This window comes from Bombina bombina, unplaced genomic scaffold, assembly GCF_027579735.1.
Source record: "Bombina bombina isolate aBomBom1 unplaced genomic scaffold, aBomBom1.pri scaffold_1084, whole genome shotgun sequence".
NCBI classification, from domain to species: Eukaryota; Metazoa; Chordata; class Amphibia; order Anura; family Bombinatoridae; genus Bombina; species Bombina bombina.
In genome coordinates this window covers 61,426-85,157 of record NW_026513063.1, presented here as the reverse complement: position 1 = coordinate 85,157, position 23,732 = coordinate 61,426, and the positions used below count along the sequence as shown (strand labels likewise).

The 23,732-nt window shown below is 40.6% G+C and overlaps 1 protein-coding gene across 1 annotated transcript in view; it reads right to left on the bottom strand.

Annotated features, from left to right (window-relative positions):
* LOC128644686 (mitochondrial potassium channel ATP-binding subunit) overlaps window positions 1-23,732 on the bottom strand; it is a gene marked incomplete at both ends in the record, with an annotated part of 82,658 nt that overhangs the window by 14,151 nt on the left and 44,775 nt on the right. Inside the window, 3 exon segments of the mRNA XM_053697199.1 lie at window positions 4,037-4,167; window positions 4,456-4,489; window positions 6,562-6,667. Of these exon segments, the coding sequence (XP_053553174.1) occupies window positions 4,037-4,167; window positions 4,456-4,489; window positions 6,562-6,667 (271 nt within the window).

Below are 23,732 nucleotides of genomic sequence, written 5' to 3'. Positions count from 1 at the left end.
ATCACAGTCCAGGTTGGAAGAACAAAAGAAGCCCCTTGAACTAAACGATGGTGATCTGTCCACCATGTCAGAGAGTGTCGTACAATCGGATTTAAAAATATTAACTGTGATATCTTCGTATAATCCCTGCACCACTGGTTCAGCATACAAAGCTGAAGAGGTCGCATGTGAAAACGAGCAAAGGGGATCGCGTCCGATGCAGCAGTCATAAGACCTAGAATTTCCATGCATAAGGCTACCGAAGGGAATGATTGAGACTGAAGGTTTCGACAAGCTGAAACCAATTTCAGACGTCTCTTGTCCGTCAGAGACAAAGTCATGGACACTGAATCTATTTGGAAACCTAAAAAGGTTACCCTTGTCTGAGGAATCAATGAACTCTTTGGTAAATTGATCCTCCAACCATGTTCTTGAAGAAACGACACAAGTCGATTCGTATGAAATTCTGCTAAATGTTAAGACTGAGCAAGTACCAAGATATCGTCCAAATAAGGAAATACCACAATACCCTGTTCTCTGATTACAGATAGAAGGGCACCGAGAACCTTTGAAAAAATCCTTGGAGCTGTTGCTAGGCCGAACGGCAGAGCCACAAACTGGTAGTGCTTGTCTAGAAAAGAGAATCTCAGAAACTGAAAGTGATCTGGATGAATCGGAATATGCAGATATGCATCTTGTAAATCTATTGTGGACATATAATGCCCTTGCTGAACAAAAGGCAGAATAGTCCTTATAGTTACCATTTTGAATGTTGGTATCCTTACGTAACGATTCAATATTTTTAAATCCAGAACTGGTCTGAAGGAATTCTCCTTCTTTGGTACAATGAAAAGATTTGAGTAAAACCCCAGACCCTGTTCCAGAACTGGAACTGGCACAATTACTCCAGCCAACTCTAGATCTGAAACACATTTCAGAAATGCTTGAGCCTTCACTGGGTTTATTGGAATGCGAGAAAGAAAAAATCTTCTTGCAGGAGGCCTTACCTTGAAACCTATTCTGTACCCTTGTGAAACAATGTTCTGAATCCAAAGACTGTGAATCGAATTGATCCAAATTTCTTTGAAAAAACGTAATCTGCCCCCTACCAGCTGTGCTGGAATGAGGGCCGCACCTTCATGTGGACTTGGGAGCTGGCTTTGGCTTTCTGAAAGGCTTGGATTTATTCCAGACTGGAGATGGTTTCCAAACAGAAACCGTTCCCTTAGGGGAAGGATCAGGCTTTTGTTCCTTATTCTGACGAAAGGAACGAAAACGATTAGCAGCCCTATATTTACCTTTAGATTTTTTATCCTGAGGTAAAAAAGTCCCTTTCCCCCCAGTAACAGTTGAAATAATAGAATCCAACTGGGAACCAAACAATTTATTACCTTGGAAAGAAAGGGAAAGCAAAGTTGACTTAGACATATCTGCATTCCAAGTTTTAAGCCATAAAGCTCTTCTAGCTAAAATAGCTAAAGACATATACCTGACATCAACTCTAATGATATCAAAGATGGCATCACAAATAAAGTTATTAGCATGTTGAAGAAGTTTAACAATGCTATGAGAATTATGATCTGACACTTGTTGTGCCAAAGCCTCCAACCAAAAAGTGGAAGCTGCCGCAACATCAGCCAAAGAAATAGCAGGCCTAAGAAGATTACCTGAACATAAATAAGCTTTCCTTAGAAAGGATTCAATCTTCCTATCTAAAGGATCCTTAAAGGAAGTACTATCTGCCGTAGGAATAGTAGTACGTTTAGCAAGAGTAGAGATATCCCCATCAACTTTAGGGATTTTGTCCCAAAACTCTAATCTGTCAGATGGCACAGGATACAATTTCTTAAACCTTTTAGAAGGAGTAAAAGAATTACCCAGATTATTCCATTCCCTAGAAATTACTTCAGAAATAGCATCGGGGACAGGAAAAACTTCCGGAATAACTAAAGGAGGTTTAAAAAACGAATTTAAACACTTAGTAGATTTAGTATCAAGAGGACTAGATTCCTCCATCTCTAATGCGATTAAAACTTCTTTAAGTAAAGAACGAATAAATTCCATTTTAAATAAATATGAAGATTTATCAGTGTCAATATCTGAGACAGAATCCCCTAAACCAGAAAAATCATCATCAGAAACAGACAAATCAGAATGATGATGTTCATTTAAAAATTCATCTGAAAAATGTGAAGTTTTAAAAGACCTTTTACGTTTACTGGAAGGAGGAATAACAGACATAGCCTTCCTAATAGATTTAGAAACAAAATCTCTTATATTAACAGGAACATCCTGAGTATTAGATGTTGATGGAACAGCAACAGGTAATGGAATATTACTAATGGAAATACTATCTGCATTAGCAAGTTTATCATGACATTCATCACAAACTACAGCCGGAGGAACAGTTACCACAAGTTTACAGCAAATACACTTAACTTTGGTGGAACCAGCATCAGGCAGCATTTTTCCAGAAGTAGCTTCTGATCCAGGGTCAATCTGAGACATCTTGCAATATGTAAGAGAAAAAACAACATATAAAGCAAAATCTATCAAATTCCTTAAAAGACAGTTTCAGGAATGGGAAAAAATGCCAATGAACAAGCCTCTAGCAACCAGAAGCAAATGAAAAATGAGACTTAAATAATGTGAAAAAAAAAAGGTGGAGACAAAAATGACGCCCACATTTTTTAGCGCCAAAAAAGACGCCCACATTATTGGCGCCTAAATGCTTTTGGCGCCAAGAATGACGCCACATCCGGTGACACCGACATTTTTTGGCGCAAAACGTCAAAAAAATTACGCAAACACGAACAACTTCCGGCGACAAGCATGACGCCGGAAATGACAAGAATTTTTTTTTTGCGCCAAAAAAGTCCGCGCCAAGAATGACGCAATAAAATGAAGCATTTTCAGCCCCCGCGAGCCTAACAGCCCACAGGGAAAAAAGTCAATTTTTAAGGTAAGAAAAAATGATTTATTCATATGCATTATCCCAAATAATGAAACTGACTGTCTGAAATAAGGAATATTGATCATCCTGAATCAAGGCAAATAAATGTTTAAACACATATATTTAGAACTTTATATAAAAGTGCCCAACCATAGCTTAGAGTGTCACAAAAAATAAGACTTACTTACCCCAGGACACTCATCTACATGTAGTAGAAAGCCAAACCAGTACTGAAACGAGAATCAGTAGAGGTAATGGTATATAAGAGTATATCGTCGATCTGAAAAGGGAGGTAAGAGATGAATCTCTACGACCGATAACAGAGAACCTATGAAATAGATCCCGTAGAAGGAGACCATTGAATTCAAATAGGCAATACTCTCTTCACATCCCTCTGACATTCACTGCACACTGAGAGGAAAACCGGGCTCCAGCCTGCTGCGGAGCGCATATCAACGTAGAATCTAGCACAAACTTACTTCACCACCTCCACGGGAGGCAAAGTTTGTAAAACTGATTTGTGGGTGTGGTGAGGGGTGTATTTATAGGCATTTTGAGGTTTGGGAAACTTTGCCCCTCCTGGTAGGAATGTATATCCCATACGTCACTAGCTCATGGACTCTTGCTAATTTCATGAAAGAAATATATATATATATGTGTGTGTATATATGTATGTGTGTGTATATATATATGTATATATGTGTGTTTGTGTGTGTGTGTATGTGTATATATGTGTGTATATATATATATATATATATATATGTGTGTATATATATATATATATATATATATATGTGTGTATATATATATATATATATATGTGTGTATATATATATATATATATATATATATATATATATATATATGTGTGTGTATATATATATATATATATATGTGTGTATATATGTATGTGTGTATATATACCGGTATATATATATATATATATATATATATATATATATATATATATATGTGTGTGTATATATGTATGTGTGTATATATACCGATATATATATATATATATATATATATATATATATATATATATATATATATATATAATATATGTGAGTGCATATGCAATAGGCTGACGCCGGTGCTCACCTGAAGGAGATGTCTCTGAAGTGCACCTCTCCCTTCAGAGCAGAAAGCTTCTTCCCTCCGGTCAGAGGGATCTCAGGCTCCTGGCTCATAAATTCAAAGACGCGGCCCCCAGCACTCAGGCCACGGACTACCTGCAGGGAACAGAGGGACCACTGAGCACCACAAAGGGCAATTTGGGGATTGTATTTAGTAGGTAACAGAGGCAGATTTAGAGGAAGAAAAGTGCCTTGGAGTACAGTATGATTGTGAAAAAGAAGGGCTCATCCTCCCCACTAGGAGACAACAGAAGCACAATAAGGTTGGGGGGGTAGTCTCTTCTGTTCAGTCAGGGGTCTGAGCGTCCTAGCACTGCAATAAAGCCCCTCTTGACTCATTATGACAAGATGTGAGGAGTCTGAAGAGAGATTTACTTCACTCACCTGACCAAACAAGACGGACATGTTTGCCATGGACCTGCATAAGAAAGGGGAACAATGTAACAAGAAATGTATAATGCAGGGTAGGTGTAGAACAAACCAATATTGTGAAAGAAACAACAGTTCTGATCCCTAGAGGGTAACCCAAGACCTACATGCTGATATCTAGACATTACTGAAACTGCATTATATATCTGATCCCTAGATGGTAACCCAAGACCTCCATGCTGATATCTAGACATTACTGAAACTGCATTATATATCTGATCCCTAGAGGGTAACCCAAGACCTCCATGCTGATATCTAGACATTACTGAAACTGCATTATATATCTGATCCCTAGAGGGTAACCCAAGACCTCCATACTGATATCTAGACATTACTGAAACTGCATTATATATCTGATCCCTAGAGGGTAACCCAAGACCTCCAAGCTGATATCTAGACATTACTGAAACTGCATTATATATCTGATCCGTAGAGGGTAACCTAAGACCTCCATGCTGATATCTAGATATTACTGTAACAGCATTATATATCTTATCCCTAGGAAGGAACCCAAGACCTCTGTGCTGATATCTAGATATTACTGAAACTGCATTATATATCTGATCCCTAGGAAAGAACCCAAGACCTCTGTGTTGATATCTAGACATTACTGTAACGGCATTATATATCTGATCCCTAGGAAGGAACCCAAGACCTCTGTGCTGATATCTAGAAATTACTGAAACTGCATTATATATCTGATCCCTAGGAAGGAACCCAAGACCTCTGTGCTGATATCTAGACATTACTGAAACTGCATTATATATCTGATCCCTAGGAAGGAACCCAAGACCTATGTGCTGATATCTAGATATTACTGAAACTGCATTATATATCTCATCCCTAGGAAAGAACCCAAGACCTCCGTGCTGATATCTAGACATTACTGAAACTGCATTATATATCTGATCCCTAGAGGGTAACCCAGGACCTCCAAGCTGATATCTAGACATTACTTTAACGGCATTATATATCTGATCCCTAGAGGGTAACCCAAGACCTCCAAGCTGATATCGAGATATTACTGAAACTGCATTATATATCTGATCCCTAGGAAGGAACCCAAGACCTCCATGCTGATATCTAGACATTACTGAAACTGTATTATATATTTGATCCCTGGGAAGGAACCAAAGACCTCCAAGCTGATATCTAGATATTACTGAAACTGCATTATATATCTGATCCCTGGGAAGGAACCCAAGAACTCTGTGCTGATATCTAGACATTACTGAAACTGCATTATATATCTGATCCCTAGAGGGTAACCCAAGACCTCCATGCTGATATCTAGACATTACTGAAGCTGCATTATATATCTAATCCTTGGGAAGGAACCCAAGACCTCCATGCTGATATCTAGATATTACTGAAACTGCATTATATATCTGATCCCTGAAAAGGAACCCGAAATCTCCATGCTGATATCTAGATATTACTGAAGCTGCATTATATATCTGATCCCTGGTAAGGAACCCAAGACCTCAATGCTGATATCTAGATATTACTGAAACTGCATTATATATCTGATCCCTGGGAAGGAACCCGAAATCTCCATGCTGATATCTAGATATTACTGAAGCTGCATTATATATCTGATCCCTGGGAAGGAACCCAAGACCTCCATGCTGATAGCTAGATATTAAAGAAGATCTCCTACAGAGAACTGGAATCCTTTTTGATAAAAACTGCTCCATAGAGAAGAAAGGGGAAATTATGTAGCCTAAAGTATTTTGCAAAATACCTAAACCAGCTACAAACTATAAAGTGATTACTTAGAGCAGTGGACAAACTTATTTACATCTAGCACTAACTGATCACAATAAGGGAGATAAGATAAACTCAATAGGGTTTGTAAATAATAATGTATAGGCTGACCATTTTAGATGCTTTTTAAACAGATTATTTTGTATATACGTATTTTGCAATGCAGAACTTAATTGCTGATTGATATGATATAAATATTTAAAAAATGACCTAACGGCATAAAAGCAAAACAGATGAGAAATTACAGTAATGTCCCTTTACTGTCAACAAATGTCACCTCATCTTTATACTAACCGCTGAACTGTCTGCGAAGCCACCAGGAAGGACATAAGGTCACCTGCTGAGAGCTCATTTCCAGCCATCAGGGACCCTCCAGCAAAGATTGTCCCCAACACTATACCTGTAAAACATACGTGAAAATGCAATAGTTGTAAATGTGTTAAACGCTTGTAAATATGTGAGAATACTACACCTGTAAATACAAAAAAATACTTCGCCTGTAAATACGTGGAAAAGCTACACCTGTAAATACGTGAAAATGCTACACCTGTAAATACGTGAAAATGCTACACCTGTAAATATATGAAAATGCTACCCCTGTAAATACGTGAAAATGCTACACCTGTAAATACGTGAAAATGCTACACCTGTAAATACGTGAAAATGCTACACCTGTAAATACATGAAAAAGCTACACCTGTAAATACGTGAAAATGTTACACCTGTAAATATATGAAAATGCTAAACCTGTTAATACGTGAAAATGCTACACCTGTAAATACGTGAAAATGCTACACCTGTAAATACGTTAAAATGCTACACCTGTTAATACGTGAAAATGTTACACCTGTTAATACGTGAAAATGTTACACCTATAGATACGTGAAAATTCTACACCTGTAGATACGTGAAAATGCTACACCTGTAAATACATGAAAATGTTACACCTATAGATACGTGAAAATGCTACACCTGTAAATACGTGAAAATGCTACACCTGTAAATACGTGAAAATGTTACACCTAAAGATACGTGAAAATGCTACACCTGTAAATACGTGAAAATGCTACACCTGTAAATACGTTAAAATGCTACACCTGTTAATACGTGAAAATGTTACACCTATAGATACGTGAAAATGCTACACCTGTAGATACGTTAAAATGCTACACCTGTAAATACATGAAAATGCTACACCTGTTAATACGTGAAAATGTTACACCTATAGATACGTGAAAATGCAGGCTCGCCAGAAACACCAGGTATGAAGCAGCGTTCACAAAGACCGCTGCTCCATAACCTGTCCGCCTGCTCTCAGCAGGCGCACACACATCGCTGGAAATCAACCCGATCGAGTACGATCGGGTTGATTGACACCCCCTGCTGGCGGCCCATTGGCCGCGAGTCTGCAGGGGGCGGCGTTGCACCAGCAGCTCTTGTGAGCTGCTGGTGCAATGCTGAATACGGCGAGCGTATTGCTCGCCGTATTCAGCGATATCTGTCGGACCTGACCCGCACTGTCGGATCAGGTCCAACAGACATTGATAACTAGGGGCCAATGCCTCTTTTAATACATGCTAGTATCTTATTAGCCTTTGAAGCCACTGCCCTGCATTGTGCATCCATATTTAGCTTGTTATCTATTACTACCCCCAAATCCCTTTCCTCCTCTGTTTGGCTTGTCCCATTTAAATAATACGTTGCCTGCTTATTTTTACTTTCAAAATGTAGAACCTTGCATTTTCCCGTATTAAATCTCATTTTCCATTTACCTGCCCATACTTCTAATTTTTGCAGGTCCCTTTCTAACGAAAGTTCATCTTACTGTGACCTAATGACCTTACTTAACTTAGTATCATCTGCAAAAATAGAGATGTCGCTATTTAATCCTTGCTCCAAGTCATTTATAAAAATATTAAAAAGAATAGGGCCCAGCGCTGATCCCTGGGGTACTCCACTGATTACCTTAGTCCAATCTGAGTATGATCCATTTACTACTACTCGTTGCTCCCTATCTTTTATCCAGTTATTTATCCATGAGCTAACATTTTCAGCTATTCCCAGTCCCTTAATTTTGTGCATTAATCTCTCATGTGGCACTGTATCAAACTCCTTTGCAAAATCTAAGTATATCACATCAACTGATTCCCCTTTATCTATATTTTTACTTACTTCCTCATAGAATCTAACACCTGTAAATACGTGAAAAACTTAAAATTATGCTCACCAGATAATTTTCTTTTCTTCTGATGGGGAGAGTCCACAGCTGCATTCATTACTTTTGGGAAATACTGAACCTGGCCACCAGGAGGAGGCAAAGACACCCCAGCCAAAGGCTTAAACACCTCCCCCACTTCCCTCATCCCCCAGTCATTCTGCTGAGGGAACAAGGAACAGTAGTAGAAATATCAGGGTGAAAAAGGTGCCAGAAGAACAAATAAAAAGAATATAAGGCTGCCCCATAGGAAAAAAAAAAAAAAATGTGCGGGGAGCTGTGGACTCTCCCCGTCAGAAGAAAAGAAAATTATATGGTAAGCATAATTTAAGTTTTTCTTCTTAAACAGGGAGAGTTCACAGCTGCATTCATTACTTTTGGGAAAACAATACCCAAGCTATAGAGGACACTGAAGGCAAAACAGGCGGGTACAAAAGGCGGCCCATTCTGAGGGCACCACCGCCTGCCATAACCCAAAACTGGTTCACCAGAAGCAGAAGGGACAAAAGATGGAAAAGGACCAAGTAACTGCCCTTCAGTTAGAACCATAACGGCCCTAGCTAGAGACCACTCAGAATCACAAGACTCAACCGAGCAAAAAATCCTCTGAGGAGACAAAGTCCCGCAGACTCGAAGCCCGCAAATCAAACTCTCCCCCTGACCGGAGGTAAGGGGGACATCCACATTCTCCCAGAAAAAGAAGGAGGAATTAGATAAGGACGTCAGAAAGGACCTCCAGCAACAAAAACCTAGGACAAACAAAGAAAAACCCCAAGCGTAACTCAAAAGAGCGGATAACAAGGCTGCAATAGGGCAAAGCCGCGTAGAGAAAACCCTACCGACAGAGCAGAGTGAAGAAAGGAAAATTCCAGACCTTCTCCAGCATGGATCCCAAGGAACCAATTGAACGCCCAAACCAGAACCGAAGTGCTAGAAGGACAAAGGTAGAACCCCACTACCATACCACACCACAGAGCACTATCCAGCACTCAGAACTGAACAACCGTAGGGCAAAAAAGCCCCCGGGAGCAGACCAGAAAAAAGCATAGTAATATCTGTTTTTACGCTCTGGGTGAAAGCCACAGGCTTCCATCTGATAGGCGGCCTAACAGAACGTCAAGCCTCCAAAACTAGATAACCAAGTAACCAGTAAACGTGCACCGGAACATTCCCGGAGGAGAAGAACTCTGAAAGCAGTGCAGATCAACTCCCCCCCTAGAAGACAGGGAAGGGGAGGACAGCACCCTGACCAAGAATAAAGGACCAACTACCTGCTGAGGAAAGATTCGCACCGCAAAGCCTCCCAACCTAAAGAAGGAGCCCACATGATCTTCTCATGATACACAGTCAATGCTCAACAGAGCAGTCAGAACCCTGACCCCTACACTGAGCAAACGGAAACAGCACCGAATCGACTGGCAATGTCCAAAAGGACAAGGAGAACAAAATTCCCCAAAACCACCAGGCCCAGAGATCAGCAATGACCTCCAGCCCCGAGTTCTTCAGGTAGGGCAATAGGAGGAGGCCCTGACCCCCAAAAGACTAGCTCTGGTTCCAAGAACCTAGCCACAGCTCCCTTCACAAAGAGAGACCCTCGACCAAGACTACAAGAATGGCATGCCACATGAAAAGCCAACCTTCACATGACATCCTGCACACAAGGCAGGGAAGTTAACTGCACTGAACAGAGGAAGAAAAGGACCTCCGGGGAACCAGGTGGATAACTGCGGTATACTAGAACCTCCCCAAAGGAAGAAAAACCGAAAACATAACAGCTCACTAGCCCACAAGCAAAGGTGCGAATAGCTGCAGACGGACTTTAAAAGGCAAAAAACTATTAATAGGAACCATCCGACCACTACAGCCGGCCCAGACACTGAACCCTCAGCCCCAATGGGCCTCTAGGGTCAACACCCACCAAGTCCGAAGACTAAGGTAGAACTCAAAGAGAACAGAACTTAAACCCTAGAAAGGATCGAGTTTGAGAAAATATGATAGTCTCTAACGATCCATAAATCAACCTCCGGGGCCCCTACAGCTCAAGGAATTGATGAACGAACGAGCATCCTAAACTCCTGGCAGGTGACGGATTAAAACTGAACCGCCTAAACAGGGCAACCAAACACAGGTAAAAGAAACATAACAATCCCCAGATTCCTAAAATTATGGGATCAGAAGAGAAAACCGTAAGGAAAAAGGGCCCTAAAGACCGAGTTTCCTTAAACAGATGACAAGAAGACCTACCCCAAGGAAAAGGAGAAGAGATACACAATCAACCTCGACCATAATGAAGAGGCACTGACGCAAAGGATAGAAATCAATGAGAATAATCCAAAGGAGGTACCAATAGAGGATAAAAGAAATCACCTCCAAAACCAGGTACGGAGGATCTCCATGGAGTCATCTGAACCCCCTTCCCTTCTTGGAGGGAAGAAACTCTAGCTCCTGACCCAAAGGACCTCAAGAGCCTTCAAAGTAATGACATAGCAGGATCCAAAGCTCGGTGAACCCTGCTAGCTATGCAAGGACAGGACACCTAGGACTGAGCACAATCCCCTCTGACACCCCACCCCGATGAACAAACTAGAACCAGCCTGACATTGAGGATCGAAAGGCCGCCTATAACCTGTAGAACAAGAAAACAACCTCTTAACAAGAAGTAAGCAAACTCAGTACCCAAACAGGACCAGCCAGTTGTCAAGGGAACCCCGTGTCTGAAAAAGACCTCAAGGATTAGCGAAACTAGTACCCAACCAGACCAGCCTGATATATAGGGTGCGACAGAACTGTCCAAGGCCACAGAAAAGTCGAAGCCCTAGCAGGGCAAGACTAAATAACAAATGGTAGACATGTAAGCTCCAAGGCCTAAACAATGTCTTAACTCTTTTTTTTAAGTTTAACCTCCGCGGAAGTGCATCATGGCCACAAAATCGCTAGTATTAAATTCCAAAGAAGAAAATGCTTTTAAAAGGAAAAACTACAAAAGTCATGAGCTCACAAAGGAAATAAAATACATCCTACCCGGATCAAAATAAAATATGTCAAACAGTTCCCAAGTGACAGACAGCACACACCTGATGCTCGTGGTAGAGGGCCACTGCACACACCTCTCTATAATATGTAGACAACTGATTTCCACAGCACCAAAAAATTATAGGAAAATTGTTAAATAAACTTAGCCTTTATTGTTCCATTCCAGCACTTGGCACACAGCAGCAAAAAAAAGCGACGTTTCGGGCTGTTAACCCTTACTCATGCTTATCATGATAAGCATGAGTAAGGGTTAACAGCCCGAAACGTCGCTTTTTTTGCTGCTGTGTGCCAAGTGCTGGAATGGAACAATAAAGGCTAAGTTTATTTAACAATTTTCCTATCATTTTTTGGTGCTGTGGAAATCAGTTGTCTACGGATCAAAATAAAAGAAGGCAGCACCCGCAGGTGAACGTCCAAGAAGAATGGACACACTATCGGGAACAGCCGGTCAGAGACCCAATTCTTCCAAAGCTCAGAGCTGGGATGAGATACACAAAAAAAGAAAAAGAAAAAAGGAGACAACAAGGAGACTGATCTTCATTCCCCCATTCGTCTAACCCTGCTTGCCGTCTGGAACAGAAAACTGAAAATCCATCGACACGTTAGAACTGGGATCCTCCAGCACTGCTAACACATGCCTCAGCAGGACACGAAGGCGCGCCAGTCTAAATCGAAAGGCAAGACTCACCTCCGCCGGGACAGCTGACGACCCTGGCCCGAGGGCTGAACCCCTGAAGCCTCAGGGGAAACCACTTCTCCAGAGGACTGATTTGATACAGACGATCCCATGCCTGACGGGCCCTGGTTAACAGAACACAGACAAGATCTTCCCGGAAGATGTAAGTGCGCCATCGCCATAGATATGGCCATACGGAACCATGCAGTAACCTCTAAATTCTCCAAATCGGGAGAAAAGAGCACTGTAAAACGGCATTCGGGACATAACTGATGGGCTTGGATCACCCGGGCCATTTCATATTCTTCACAAGAAGTAGAATCTGAATCAGAGACATCCGTCTCCACAAAATCAGAATCCTCCATATCTTGATGATAGAAATTATGGATAAAAAATTTAACGCCACTTTACACCCCCAATGACTGGGGCACTCACCACCTCCTATGACCCAGACAAGTAGCGAAAACAGACTCTCTCCATCGCCACACGGTCAGGAATACGGAAATGGAGAACTAACACGTGACCACTCCCGGGCACGAGGTGCACCGTGCAGGCCAAAGAAAAGCGCGCCAGTCCACAAGAACCGCGCAGCCTGAAAAAGGCTGTTATGTTCCGAAATAGCCACGAGCCCAAGCATCACTACACATTAGCAGACAGAATCACATAACAAACATGATTAAAGTCTACCCTGTTCAATAACCCCCCTCAGGAGATATTAACCCTTGATTCCATAAAGATAAAGGAGTCCCACTGAGACCCTGTCTTCTTCATTACATTACATTCCCACATTGAAAAGGAAAATTAAACGATCTTACCAGGATCTACGCCATGGAACAGGAACACGGCCCTTCAAGTGTGAAAATAGTAGCATTGCTTCTGACATGGACTTGAGTGAAGAAAGCAGGCAGCGAAACTCGTCAACGCTGATTGCCTATGGAGCTGTTAATATGAGTCGGGATGGTTTTGCAGAAAGACTCTCCCTGCATCTCCGGACTCTAACTTTCATTCATGCTCTCACTGAGAGGCTGACAGGGCTACTTAAAACTCCAGTCCCATTTCAAAGAGTACTACCCTCCATAAGGGACTATCTTGAATCTTCTGACACTTCTCTGCCAACCTCCTGTGACGAAAGGCAAAGAATGAGTGGGGGATGAGGGGGAAGTATTTAAGCTTTTGGCTGGGGTGTCTTTGCCTCCTCCTGGTGGCCAGGTTCAGTATTTCCCAAAAGTAATGAATGCAGCTGTGGACTCTCCCCGTTTAAGAAGAAAATGCTACACCTGTAAATACGTGAAAACACAATGGGCTAGATTACAAGTGAGGCGCAATCGTGTTTTCACAACCCATTTTAATTGTGCTGGTATCACAAGTTGAGTGAAATTGCGATTGTTCTTCAATCCTTACCGCGATTTCAGAGCTGTGGTTAACTGTTTTCCGAAAAGAAAAAGTTGTATGTATTTACAGACATATATACACATATATAAAAAAATATACATATAGATTAATGTTTTTTATATTTTAATGCGTATGTGCATATTACAGTATGCGATCATGTTTGCTCAAATTACAGTATGTGATCAGGTATGTGCATATTACAAACAAACATGTTAAAGAACATTGGAATATGAAAACAGAATTTATGTTTACCTGATAAATTACTTTCTCCAACGGTGTGTCCGGTCCACGGCGTCATCCTTACTTGTGGGATATTCTCTTCCCCAACAGGAAATGGCAAAGAGCCCAGCAAAGCTGGTCACATGATCCCTCCTAGGCTCCGCCTTCCCCAGTCATTCGACCGACGTAAAGGAGGAATATTTGCATAGGAGAAATCATATGATACTGTGGTGACTGTAGTTAAAGAAAATAAATCATCAGACCTGATTAAAAAACCAGGGCGGGCCGTGGACCGGACACACCGTTGGAGAAAGTAATTTATCAGGTAAACATAAATTCTGTTTTCTCCAACATAGGTGTGTCCGGTCCACGGCGTCATCCTTACTTGTGGGAACCAATACCAAAGCTTTAGGACACGGATGATGGGAGGGAGCAAATCAGGTCACCTAGATGGAAGGCACCACGGTTTGCAAAACCTTTCTCCCAAAAATAGCCTCAGAAGAAGCAAAAGTATCAAATTTGTAAAATTTGGTAAAAGTGTGCAGTGAAGACCAAGTCGCTGCCTTACATATCTGATCAACAGAAGCCTCATTCTTAAAGGCCCATGTGGAAGCCACGGCCCTAGTGGAATGAGCTGTGATTCTTTCAGGAGGCTGCCGTCCGGCAGTCCCATAAGCCAATCTGATGATGCTTTTAAGCCAAAAAGATAGAGAGGTAGAAGTTGCTTTTTGACCTCTCCTTTTACCAGAATAAACAACAAACAAGGAAGATGTTTGTCTAAAATCCTTTGTAGCATCTAAATAGAATTTTAGAGCACGGACAACGTCCAAATTGTGTAACAAACGTTCCTTCTATGAAACTGGATTCGGACACAAAGAAGGTACAACTATCTCCTGGTTAATATTTTTGTTGGAAACAACCTTCGGAAGAAAACCAGGCTCAGTACGTAAAAACCACCTTATCTGCATGGACCAGATAGGGCGGAGAACACTGCAGAGCAGATAACTCTGAAACTCTTCTAGCAGAAGAAATTGCAACCTAAAACAAAACTTTCCAAGATAATAACTTAATATCTATGGAATGTAAGGGTTCAAACAGAACCCCTTGAAGAACTGAAAGAACTAGATTAAGACTCCAGGGAAGAGTCAAAGGTCTGTAAACAGGCTTGATTCTAACCAGAGCCTGAACAAACGCTTAAACGTCTGGCACAGCTGCCAGCCTTTTGTGAAGTAAAACAGATAAAGCAGAGATCTGTCCCTTCAGAGAACTCGCAGAAAATCCTTTCTCCAAACCTTCTTGTAGAAAGGAAAGAATCTTAGGAATTTTTATCTTGTTCCATGGGAATCCTTTAGATTCACACCAACAGATATATTTTTTCCATATATTATGGTAAATTTTTCTAGTTACAGGCTTTCTAGCCTGAATAAGAGTATCTACTACAGAATCTGAAAACCCACGCTTTGATAAAATCAAGCGTTCAAACTCCAAGCAGTCAGTTGGAGGAAAACCAGATTCGGATGTTCAAATGGACCTTGAACAAGAAGGTCCTGTCTCAAAGGTAGCTTCCATGGTGGAGCCGATGACACATTCACCAGGTCTGCATACCAAGTCCTGCGTGGCCACACAGGAACTATCAAGGTCACTGAAGCCCTCTCCAGATTGATCCTGGCTACCAGCCTGGGAATGAGAGGAAACGGTGGGAATACATAAGCTAGGTTGAAGATCCAAGGTGCTACTATTGTATCCAATAGAGTCGCCTTGGGATCCCTGGATTTGGACCCGTAACAAGGGACCATGAAGTTCTGACGAGAGGCCATCAGAACCAAGTCTGGAATGCCCCATAATTGAGTTATTTGGGCAAAGATTTCCAGATGGAGTTCCCACTCCCCCGGATGCTCCTCCATCGCCAGGGAACTCCTTGTTACCCCCTGATGGTTGATATATGTAACAGTCGTCATGATGACTGATTGAAACCTTATGAATTTGGCCTTTGCTAGTCTAGGCCAAGCCTTGAGAGCATTGAATATCGCTCTCAGTTCCATTATGTTTATCGGGAGAAGAGAGTCTTCCCGAAACCATAGACCCTGAGTTTTCAGGGGTTCCCAGACCGCGCCCCAGCCCACCAGACTGGCGTCGGTCGTGACAATGACCTATTCTGGTCTGCGGAAGCTCATTCCCTGTGACAGGTTGTCCAGGGTCAGCCACCAACGGAGTGAATCTCTGGTTATTTGATCTACTTGTATCGTCGGAGACAAGACTGTATAATCCCCATTCCACTGTCTGAGCATGCCCAGGTGCAATGGTCTTAGATGAATTCGTGCAAAAGGAACTATGTCCATTGCCGCAACCATCAACCCTATTACTTCCATGCGCTATGGAAGGAATAAGAACAGAATGAAGTACCTGACAAGAGCTTAGAAGTTTTGATTTTCTGGCCTCTGTCAGAAAAACCTTCATTTCTAAGGAAACTATTATTGTTCCCAAGAAGGGAACTCTTGTTGACGGGGACAGAGAACTTTTTTCTATGTTCACTTTCCACCTGTGAGATCTGAGAAAGGCTAGGACAATGTCCGTATGAGCCCTTGCTTTTGACAGAGACGACACCTGAATCAGGATGTCGTCCAAGGAAGGTACTACTGCAATGCCCCTTGGTCTTAGCACCGCTAGAAGGGACCCTAGTACCCTTGTGAAAATCCTTGGAGCAGTGGCTAATCCGAATGGAAGTGCCACAGGTAATGCTTGTCCAGAAAGGCGAACCTTAGGAACCGAAAATGTTCCTTGTGGATAGGAATACGTAGGTACGCATCCTTTAAGTCCACCGTGGTCATGAATTGACCTTCCTGGATGGTAGAAAGGATCGTTCGAATGGTTTCCATTTTGAATGATGAAACCCTTAGAAACTTGTTTAGAATCTTGAGATCTAAAATAGGTCTGAATGTTCCCTCTTATTTGGGAATTATGAACAGGTTGGAGTAAAAACCCATCCCTTGTTCTCCTAATGGAACAGGATGAATCACTCCCATGCTTAACAGGTCTTCTACACAGTGTAAGAATGCCTGTTCGAAGATAATTGAGACCCGTGGAACCTTCCCCTTGGGAGTAGTTCCCTGAATTCCAGGAGATAACCTTGAGAAACTATTTCTAGCGCCCAAGGATCCTGAACATCTCTTGCCCCAACCTGAGCAAAGAGAGAAAGTCTGCCCCCCACCAGATCCTTCCCAGATCGGGGGCCAACACTTCATGCTGTTTTGGTAGCAGTGGCAGGTGACTTGGCCTGCTTACCCTTGTTCCAGCCTTGCATCGGCCTCCAGGCTGGCTTGGTTTGAGAAGTATTACCCTCTTGCTTAGAGGGTGTAGAATTTGAGGCTGGTCCGTTTCTGCGAAAGGGACGAAAATTTGGCCTATTTTTAGCCTTAAAAGACCTATCCTGTGGGAGGGCGTGGCCCTTTCCCCCAGTGATGTCTGAAATAATCTCTTTCAAGTCAGGGCCAAACAGTGTTTTACCCTTGAAAGGGATGTTAAGCAAAAGCGCTCTGCGCGCCACGATAGCAAACCCTGAATTATTCGCCGCTAATCTAGCTAATTGCAAAGCGGCATCTAAAATAAAAAAGAGTTAGCCAATTTAAGAGCTTGAACTCTGTCCAAAACCTCCTCGTACGAAGATTCTTTATTAAGCGACTTTTCTAGTTCTTCGAACCAGAAACACGCAGCTGTAGTGACAGGAACAATGCATGAAATTGGTTGTAGAAGGTAACCTTGCTGAACAAACATCTTTTTAAGCAAACCCTCTAACCTTTAATCCATAGGATCTTGAAAGCACAACTATCTTCTATAGGAATAGAAGTGCGTTTGTTTAGAGTAGAAACCGCCCCCTCGACCTTGGGGACTGTATGCTATAAGTCCTTTCTGGGGTCGACTATAGGAAACTAATTTCTTAAATATAGGGGGAGGACAAAGGGTATGCCGGGCCTTTCCCACTCCTTATTTACTATGTCCGCCACCCGCTTGGGTATAGGAAAAACATCGGGGGGCACCGGAACCTCTAGGAACTTGTCCATCTTACCTAATTTCTCTGGAATGACCAAATTGTCACAATCATCCAGAGTAGATAATACCTCCTTAAGTAGTGCGTGGAGATGTTGAAATTTAAATTTAAAAGTTACAATATCAGGTTCTGCTTGTTGAGAAATTTTCCCTGAATCTGAAATTTCTCCCTCAGACAAAACCTCCCTCCTGGCCCCTTCAGATAGGTGTGAGGGTATGTCAGAAAAGATATCATCAGCGTCCTCTTGCTCCTCAGTGTTTAAAACAGAGCAATCACGCTTTCTGATAAGTAGGCATTTTGGAAAAAAATGCATGCAATAGAATTATCCATTACAGCCATTAATTGTTGTATGGTAATAAGTATTGGCGCACTAGATGTACTAGGGGCCTCTTGTGTGGGCAAAACTGGTGTAGACACAGAAGGGGATGATGCAGTACCATGCTTACTCCCCTCATTAGAGGAATCATCTTGGGCAATATCATATCTATGGCATTATTATCCCTACTTTGTTTGGACATTATGACACAAATATATCACATATATTTAAATGGGGAGACACATTGGCTTTCATACATATAGAACATCGTTATCTGATGGTTCAGACATGTTAAACAGGCTTAAACTTGTTAACAAAGCACAAAAAACGTTTTACAATAAAACCGTTACTGTCCCTTTAAATTTTAAACTGAACACACTTTATTACTGAATATGTGAAAAAGTATGAAGGAATTGTTCAAATTTCACCAAAATTTCACCACAGTAACTTAAAGCCTTAAAAGTATTGCACACCAAATTTGAAAGCTTTAACCCTTAAAATAACGGAACCGGAGCCGTTTTTACATTTAACCCCTATACAGTCCCAGGTATCTGCTTTGCTGAGACCCAACCAAGCCCAGAGGGGAATACGATACCAAATGATGCCTTCTATAAGCTTTTTCAGTGGTTCTTAGCTCCTCACACATGCATCTGCATGCCATGCTTTCCAAAAACAACTGCGCATTAGAGGCGCGAAAATGAGGCTCTGTCTATGACTAGAAAAGGCCCCCAGTGAAAAAGGTGTCCAATACAGTGCCTGCCGTTTTTATTAAAACAATCCCCAAGATTTAACAACTATTAAAAGTAATAATCTGCCAAATATACTTAGTAAAGTAATCGTTTTAGCCCAGAAAAATGTCTACCAGTTTTTTAAGCCCTAATGAAGCCCTTTATTCTTTTACTTAAACAAAGAAAATGGCTTACCGGTTCCCATAGGGAAAATGACAGCTTCCAGCATTACCGAGTCTTGTTAGAAATGTGTCATACCTCAAGCAGCAAAAGTCTGCTCACTGTTTCCCCCAACTGAAGTTAATTCCTCTCAACAGTCCTGTGTGGAAACAGCCATCGATTTTAGTAACTGTTGCTAAAATCATTTTCCTCTTACAAACAGAAATCTTCATCTCTTTCCTGTTTCAGAGTAAATAGTACATACCAGCACTATTTTAAAATAACAAACTCTTGATTGAAGAATAAAAACTACATTTAAACACCAAAAAACTCTAAGCCATCTCCGTGGAGATGTTGCCTGTACAACGGCAAAGAGAATGACTGGGGAAGGCGGAGCCTAGGAGGGATCATGTGACCAGCTTTGCTGGGCTCTTTGCCATTTCCTGTTGGGGAAGAGAATATCCCACAAGTAAGGATGACGCCGTGGACCGGACACACCTATGTTGGAGAAATATTCATATTTTCATATCGGGTTTGCACTAATGAGAACTAGTCGGTGTTTGCGCGCGAGAGAATTTTTTTCTCCATTGACTTCTATGGGGCATTACATGAATGCGCACGCGATATTGTAAGTTCAGATTTTTGTGCTAGCTAAGTTACCGCTAGAGCAAAATAAGTTTGTTTTTTACTTGTAATACCAGCACAACCCGACTATCGCAAAAAGCTTAACTCAAGTTTTTGTGATCACAAAATGAGAAACAAAAATACATAAAAACACTCTAGTTGTAAATACATAAAAACACTCTAATTGTAAATACATAAAAACACTCTAGTTGTAAATACATAAAAACACTCTAGTTGTAACTACATAAAACACTATAGCTGTAAATACATAAAAAAACAAATTATGCTTACCTGATAATTTCATTTCCATCGTTACGAGGAGAGTCCACGGCTTCATTCATTACTTGTGGGAAATACAGAACCTAGCCACCAGGAGGAGGCAAAAAACATGAAAAATATTCTTGCACCCAGTGATTTTAGAAAGAAAACACAAATATTGAAAGATAAAGACCTTTTTGGAAACAAATTGTGTGGTTACTATCCCTGCTATAGTTGCAAGGCATGCCAACACTGCACTAAACTTAAGCGTTACACTGACACCAATACAGGGAAAGAATAAAAGATTAAAAATACCATTAGATGTGGGGATAAGGGAGTTGTATACCTTATTCAATGTACCTGTAAAAAACAGTACTTAGGAGAGACTTCACGTACATTGAGAACTAGAATAAGAGAACATCTAAATTTATTCAAAAAAGGAGATCAAGATTCTAGGCTATGAGAGCATTTCAATACAGTTCATGACAATAATATAAAAGATCTCAAGTATTGCGATATCTGTAAAATCAAAAAACCTTTGAGAGGGGCAATTTTGACAAAATACTTTTAAGAAAAGAAGCAGAATTGATTTACGAGATGGAGACACTGTACCCACAAGGGTTAAATTCAGAACTGGATATAAATCCTTTTATTCTAGATTTGATTTTTTTATCCCCGTTTATGCTGTAGACCCTGTTCTATTTAGAGACTTTACTATATACAGCATTGTTATCAATTTAACATTATTTAAAATGTCTAATTTATGAACTGTTAATATAAGCCAAAGTCAACTATTGTTACAATATAAGCAAACTTGTTCTTAATTGGAGGCTACAATCCTCCTTCACACTGTCCACTTAAATAAGGTTCTTTATTATTTTAATAAGCATCATAGCCGTTCTTGCTTATATTTAAGAAATTATGCTAATTTTTAGAGTTATTATATTTTTATATTCCTGCTTTAGGCCATTCTTATCTTTTTATTATAATATTATGTGTTTTTAAACATAAGGATATATAAAAAAATAGAACATTTACCAATATATGATCATATATGTAGTTGCAACTTTTCTATTCAGCTGAGAGTGTGGGTCTGCCAATAAACAGTACATGACTAATCCACCTTAAACAATTCCTCCTTAAGGAAACTGGATATTGAGCAAATGTGCAACCAATCACTGTATTTGAGACAGCTTTATAAGGACACTTGTTACTGCTAAAAATCATCTTGAAAAAGCAGTTGAATACGGCGAAACGCGTTGATGATAGCAGGACAGCTAATATCTTTGTTTAACCAGTAAAGACACCAAAGGATTACTTGGATTTAAAAAGGGATTCTTTTCCTTGGATCCGCTTTTCGAAATCTCTGCGCAGAATAAGAATATCGGATCACCATGGAACTACATTCCACACTACAACCACTGGATTGGCTTGGAGACATCACGTGGGCCAACCAGGAAACGACGGATGGCAACTGTAAAGACACCTGTGCCACATCTTGAGTACGGTAAGTGACCGACTCTTATCTGCATCGAAACTAGGCACTTGAGAGGTGTACAGTCCGTTCCGTGCGTGTTACAACTAAAAGGTATTAATATGGAGTGTTTATATATTCAAATTAAGTTTTCCACTACAAAGTTTTTTTTAAAGAGAAACACAGACTATAGAAATGTCTATCACAGGAGATATCTGTCTATCTTTGGTGAAATGTCAATCTTTGAAACATTATAAGACTCAGAATAATCAGACTTTTTTTTTTTTAAATATTTTTTATTGAGGTTGTAAGAAAAGTTACATAACATATTCATCCGATAACATAGATAGCATAATTCTGAAAGATACATCCTTATTACATAAACATAGCCATGAACCAAAGAAGTAACAGCTCTTGGAGTAAATTCTGTGCGTCTTTGGAGGAAGACGAGTACAATAATCATGGAATATACATCTATGTCCCGTATTCATAACTCCCTTATAAAAAGGAAGATATTTGCAACGGATAGGAGGCATATGTGATTGCTATAGCTAACCATGCAAAACAGGGATGTCAGTAAAGGAAAAAATGTTTGTACACAAAATAATGGAACCTCCGTTTTATATTTTATATATAAGAGATGTGGCCCACGCCTTACCGTGGAGAGAATTTATATAATTATTTATTCTAATAGAATTGGGGCAAGTGTGGGATAGTATTTGCTTGGTCGCTCTTAGACCAAGTTGGTCAAAAAGGGGGAGGAGTTCAGCGGGCTAGAGCCGCTCTTATTGAAATAAGGGGGGATGAGGGGCGGAGCTATCTAGAATTCCAAATTAATAATGTGGATGGGACTATTAGAGGGCATATTATATAGTTACAGGTATGGGCTCTATAAGGAGTAACGTGCTGTTTAGGTGACTACTGGGGAAGTACATGGGGATAACTATTCGGCTTAATGAGATAGAAGAGCCGAAACATAAGGCACTGTGAGCTATTCCAAGTGGTTAGGACACATAAACAAACTGCTTGTAAAGATATCTTTCTCAAACTACCTGTAGTGGCATATATAGTGAGGGGTTCCAAGGATCAAGTATGTTGCGAAACTCCGATATGGAAGTTAAATATGAGCTATAAGCTTGGCGGTAATTGGTGACTTGGTATCTGTGAAAGATCCATAATACAAATAGATGGGGTATACCTCACAAAACATAATAGCGTGGTTAACAAGATGTCAGACCTTTTGAACTGCATATATACACCGGGGCCCATGACATTTGGTATTGGAAGTTATAATTCTCATATGTTGGGAAGGGAGCGAGTTTCTGTAGCATAACCAGGTCTATATATCTATTGCAAGGTAGCGGTCTACATGTGGTGTTACGCCTTTATAACTTAAACTAAGGCTTTAAAGAGAAACAGCGTAAAGCATGGGAGGAGCAAGCAAAATAAGGAATAATCACAGTGTCCAACATGTAGCAATTATTCCACCTCATATCATTAACTCATATCACCGGCCAAATAAAACATAGATGAAAGATACCCTTTTAAATTTATCCCCTTCAACTCAAAATTAGGCAGTATAGCGAAACCGACACCTATACAGATATAAAAACATAAAGTACAGAATACATCTAGTTAGCATACAAACATGCTTCATGTGTTTGATCCGTGTCAGGAGTAGTAAGAGGTCGAATGTCTAAGTGTCTAGAAGAATACAGCCTGAGCTCTCTAGTTAATCTATCCAGATATGGCTAAGTTTTAACTGGGAGCATATTCCCTACAGATGGGATCGTCAGCAAATTCTGATGGGAAAGAGATTTCATCAATACGGATAAGTAGTTAAGGTTCTGCTACTTAACAATAGGATGTTAAGGTTCTGCTACTTAACAATAGGATGTAACGGCAGTCAGTAATGTCTTAATTATGACCCTTAATCTGTGGCTCATGACATTACTTCATAGATGACGGAGGTGTTATACTATAATCTTATAGCTAGCAGGTGACAGTAAAGATTGTCGAGGTTATACCTCTAGGAGTCTGAGAGATTAAGGCTGCACTTCTCTGAGTTACGTAGTAACATGTTGAAACATCTAACTAGGGTTGTTCTAAGAAGTACTATCTCCTGTGTTCTGCTTTGTAAAAAAAAAGAAATATACCTAAACAGAGCTGAGTATCATCTGGCTCATCAGATTCACCTACACCGAAGACATATAAACTTTATGTACCATCCAATATAGAGGCTGACATATATAAACATTTAAATAAGTCACGTCTAAAAAAGCTCCAGTGATATGGGGTTATAACATTTGACCAAAATAAGAGCAAG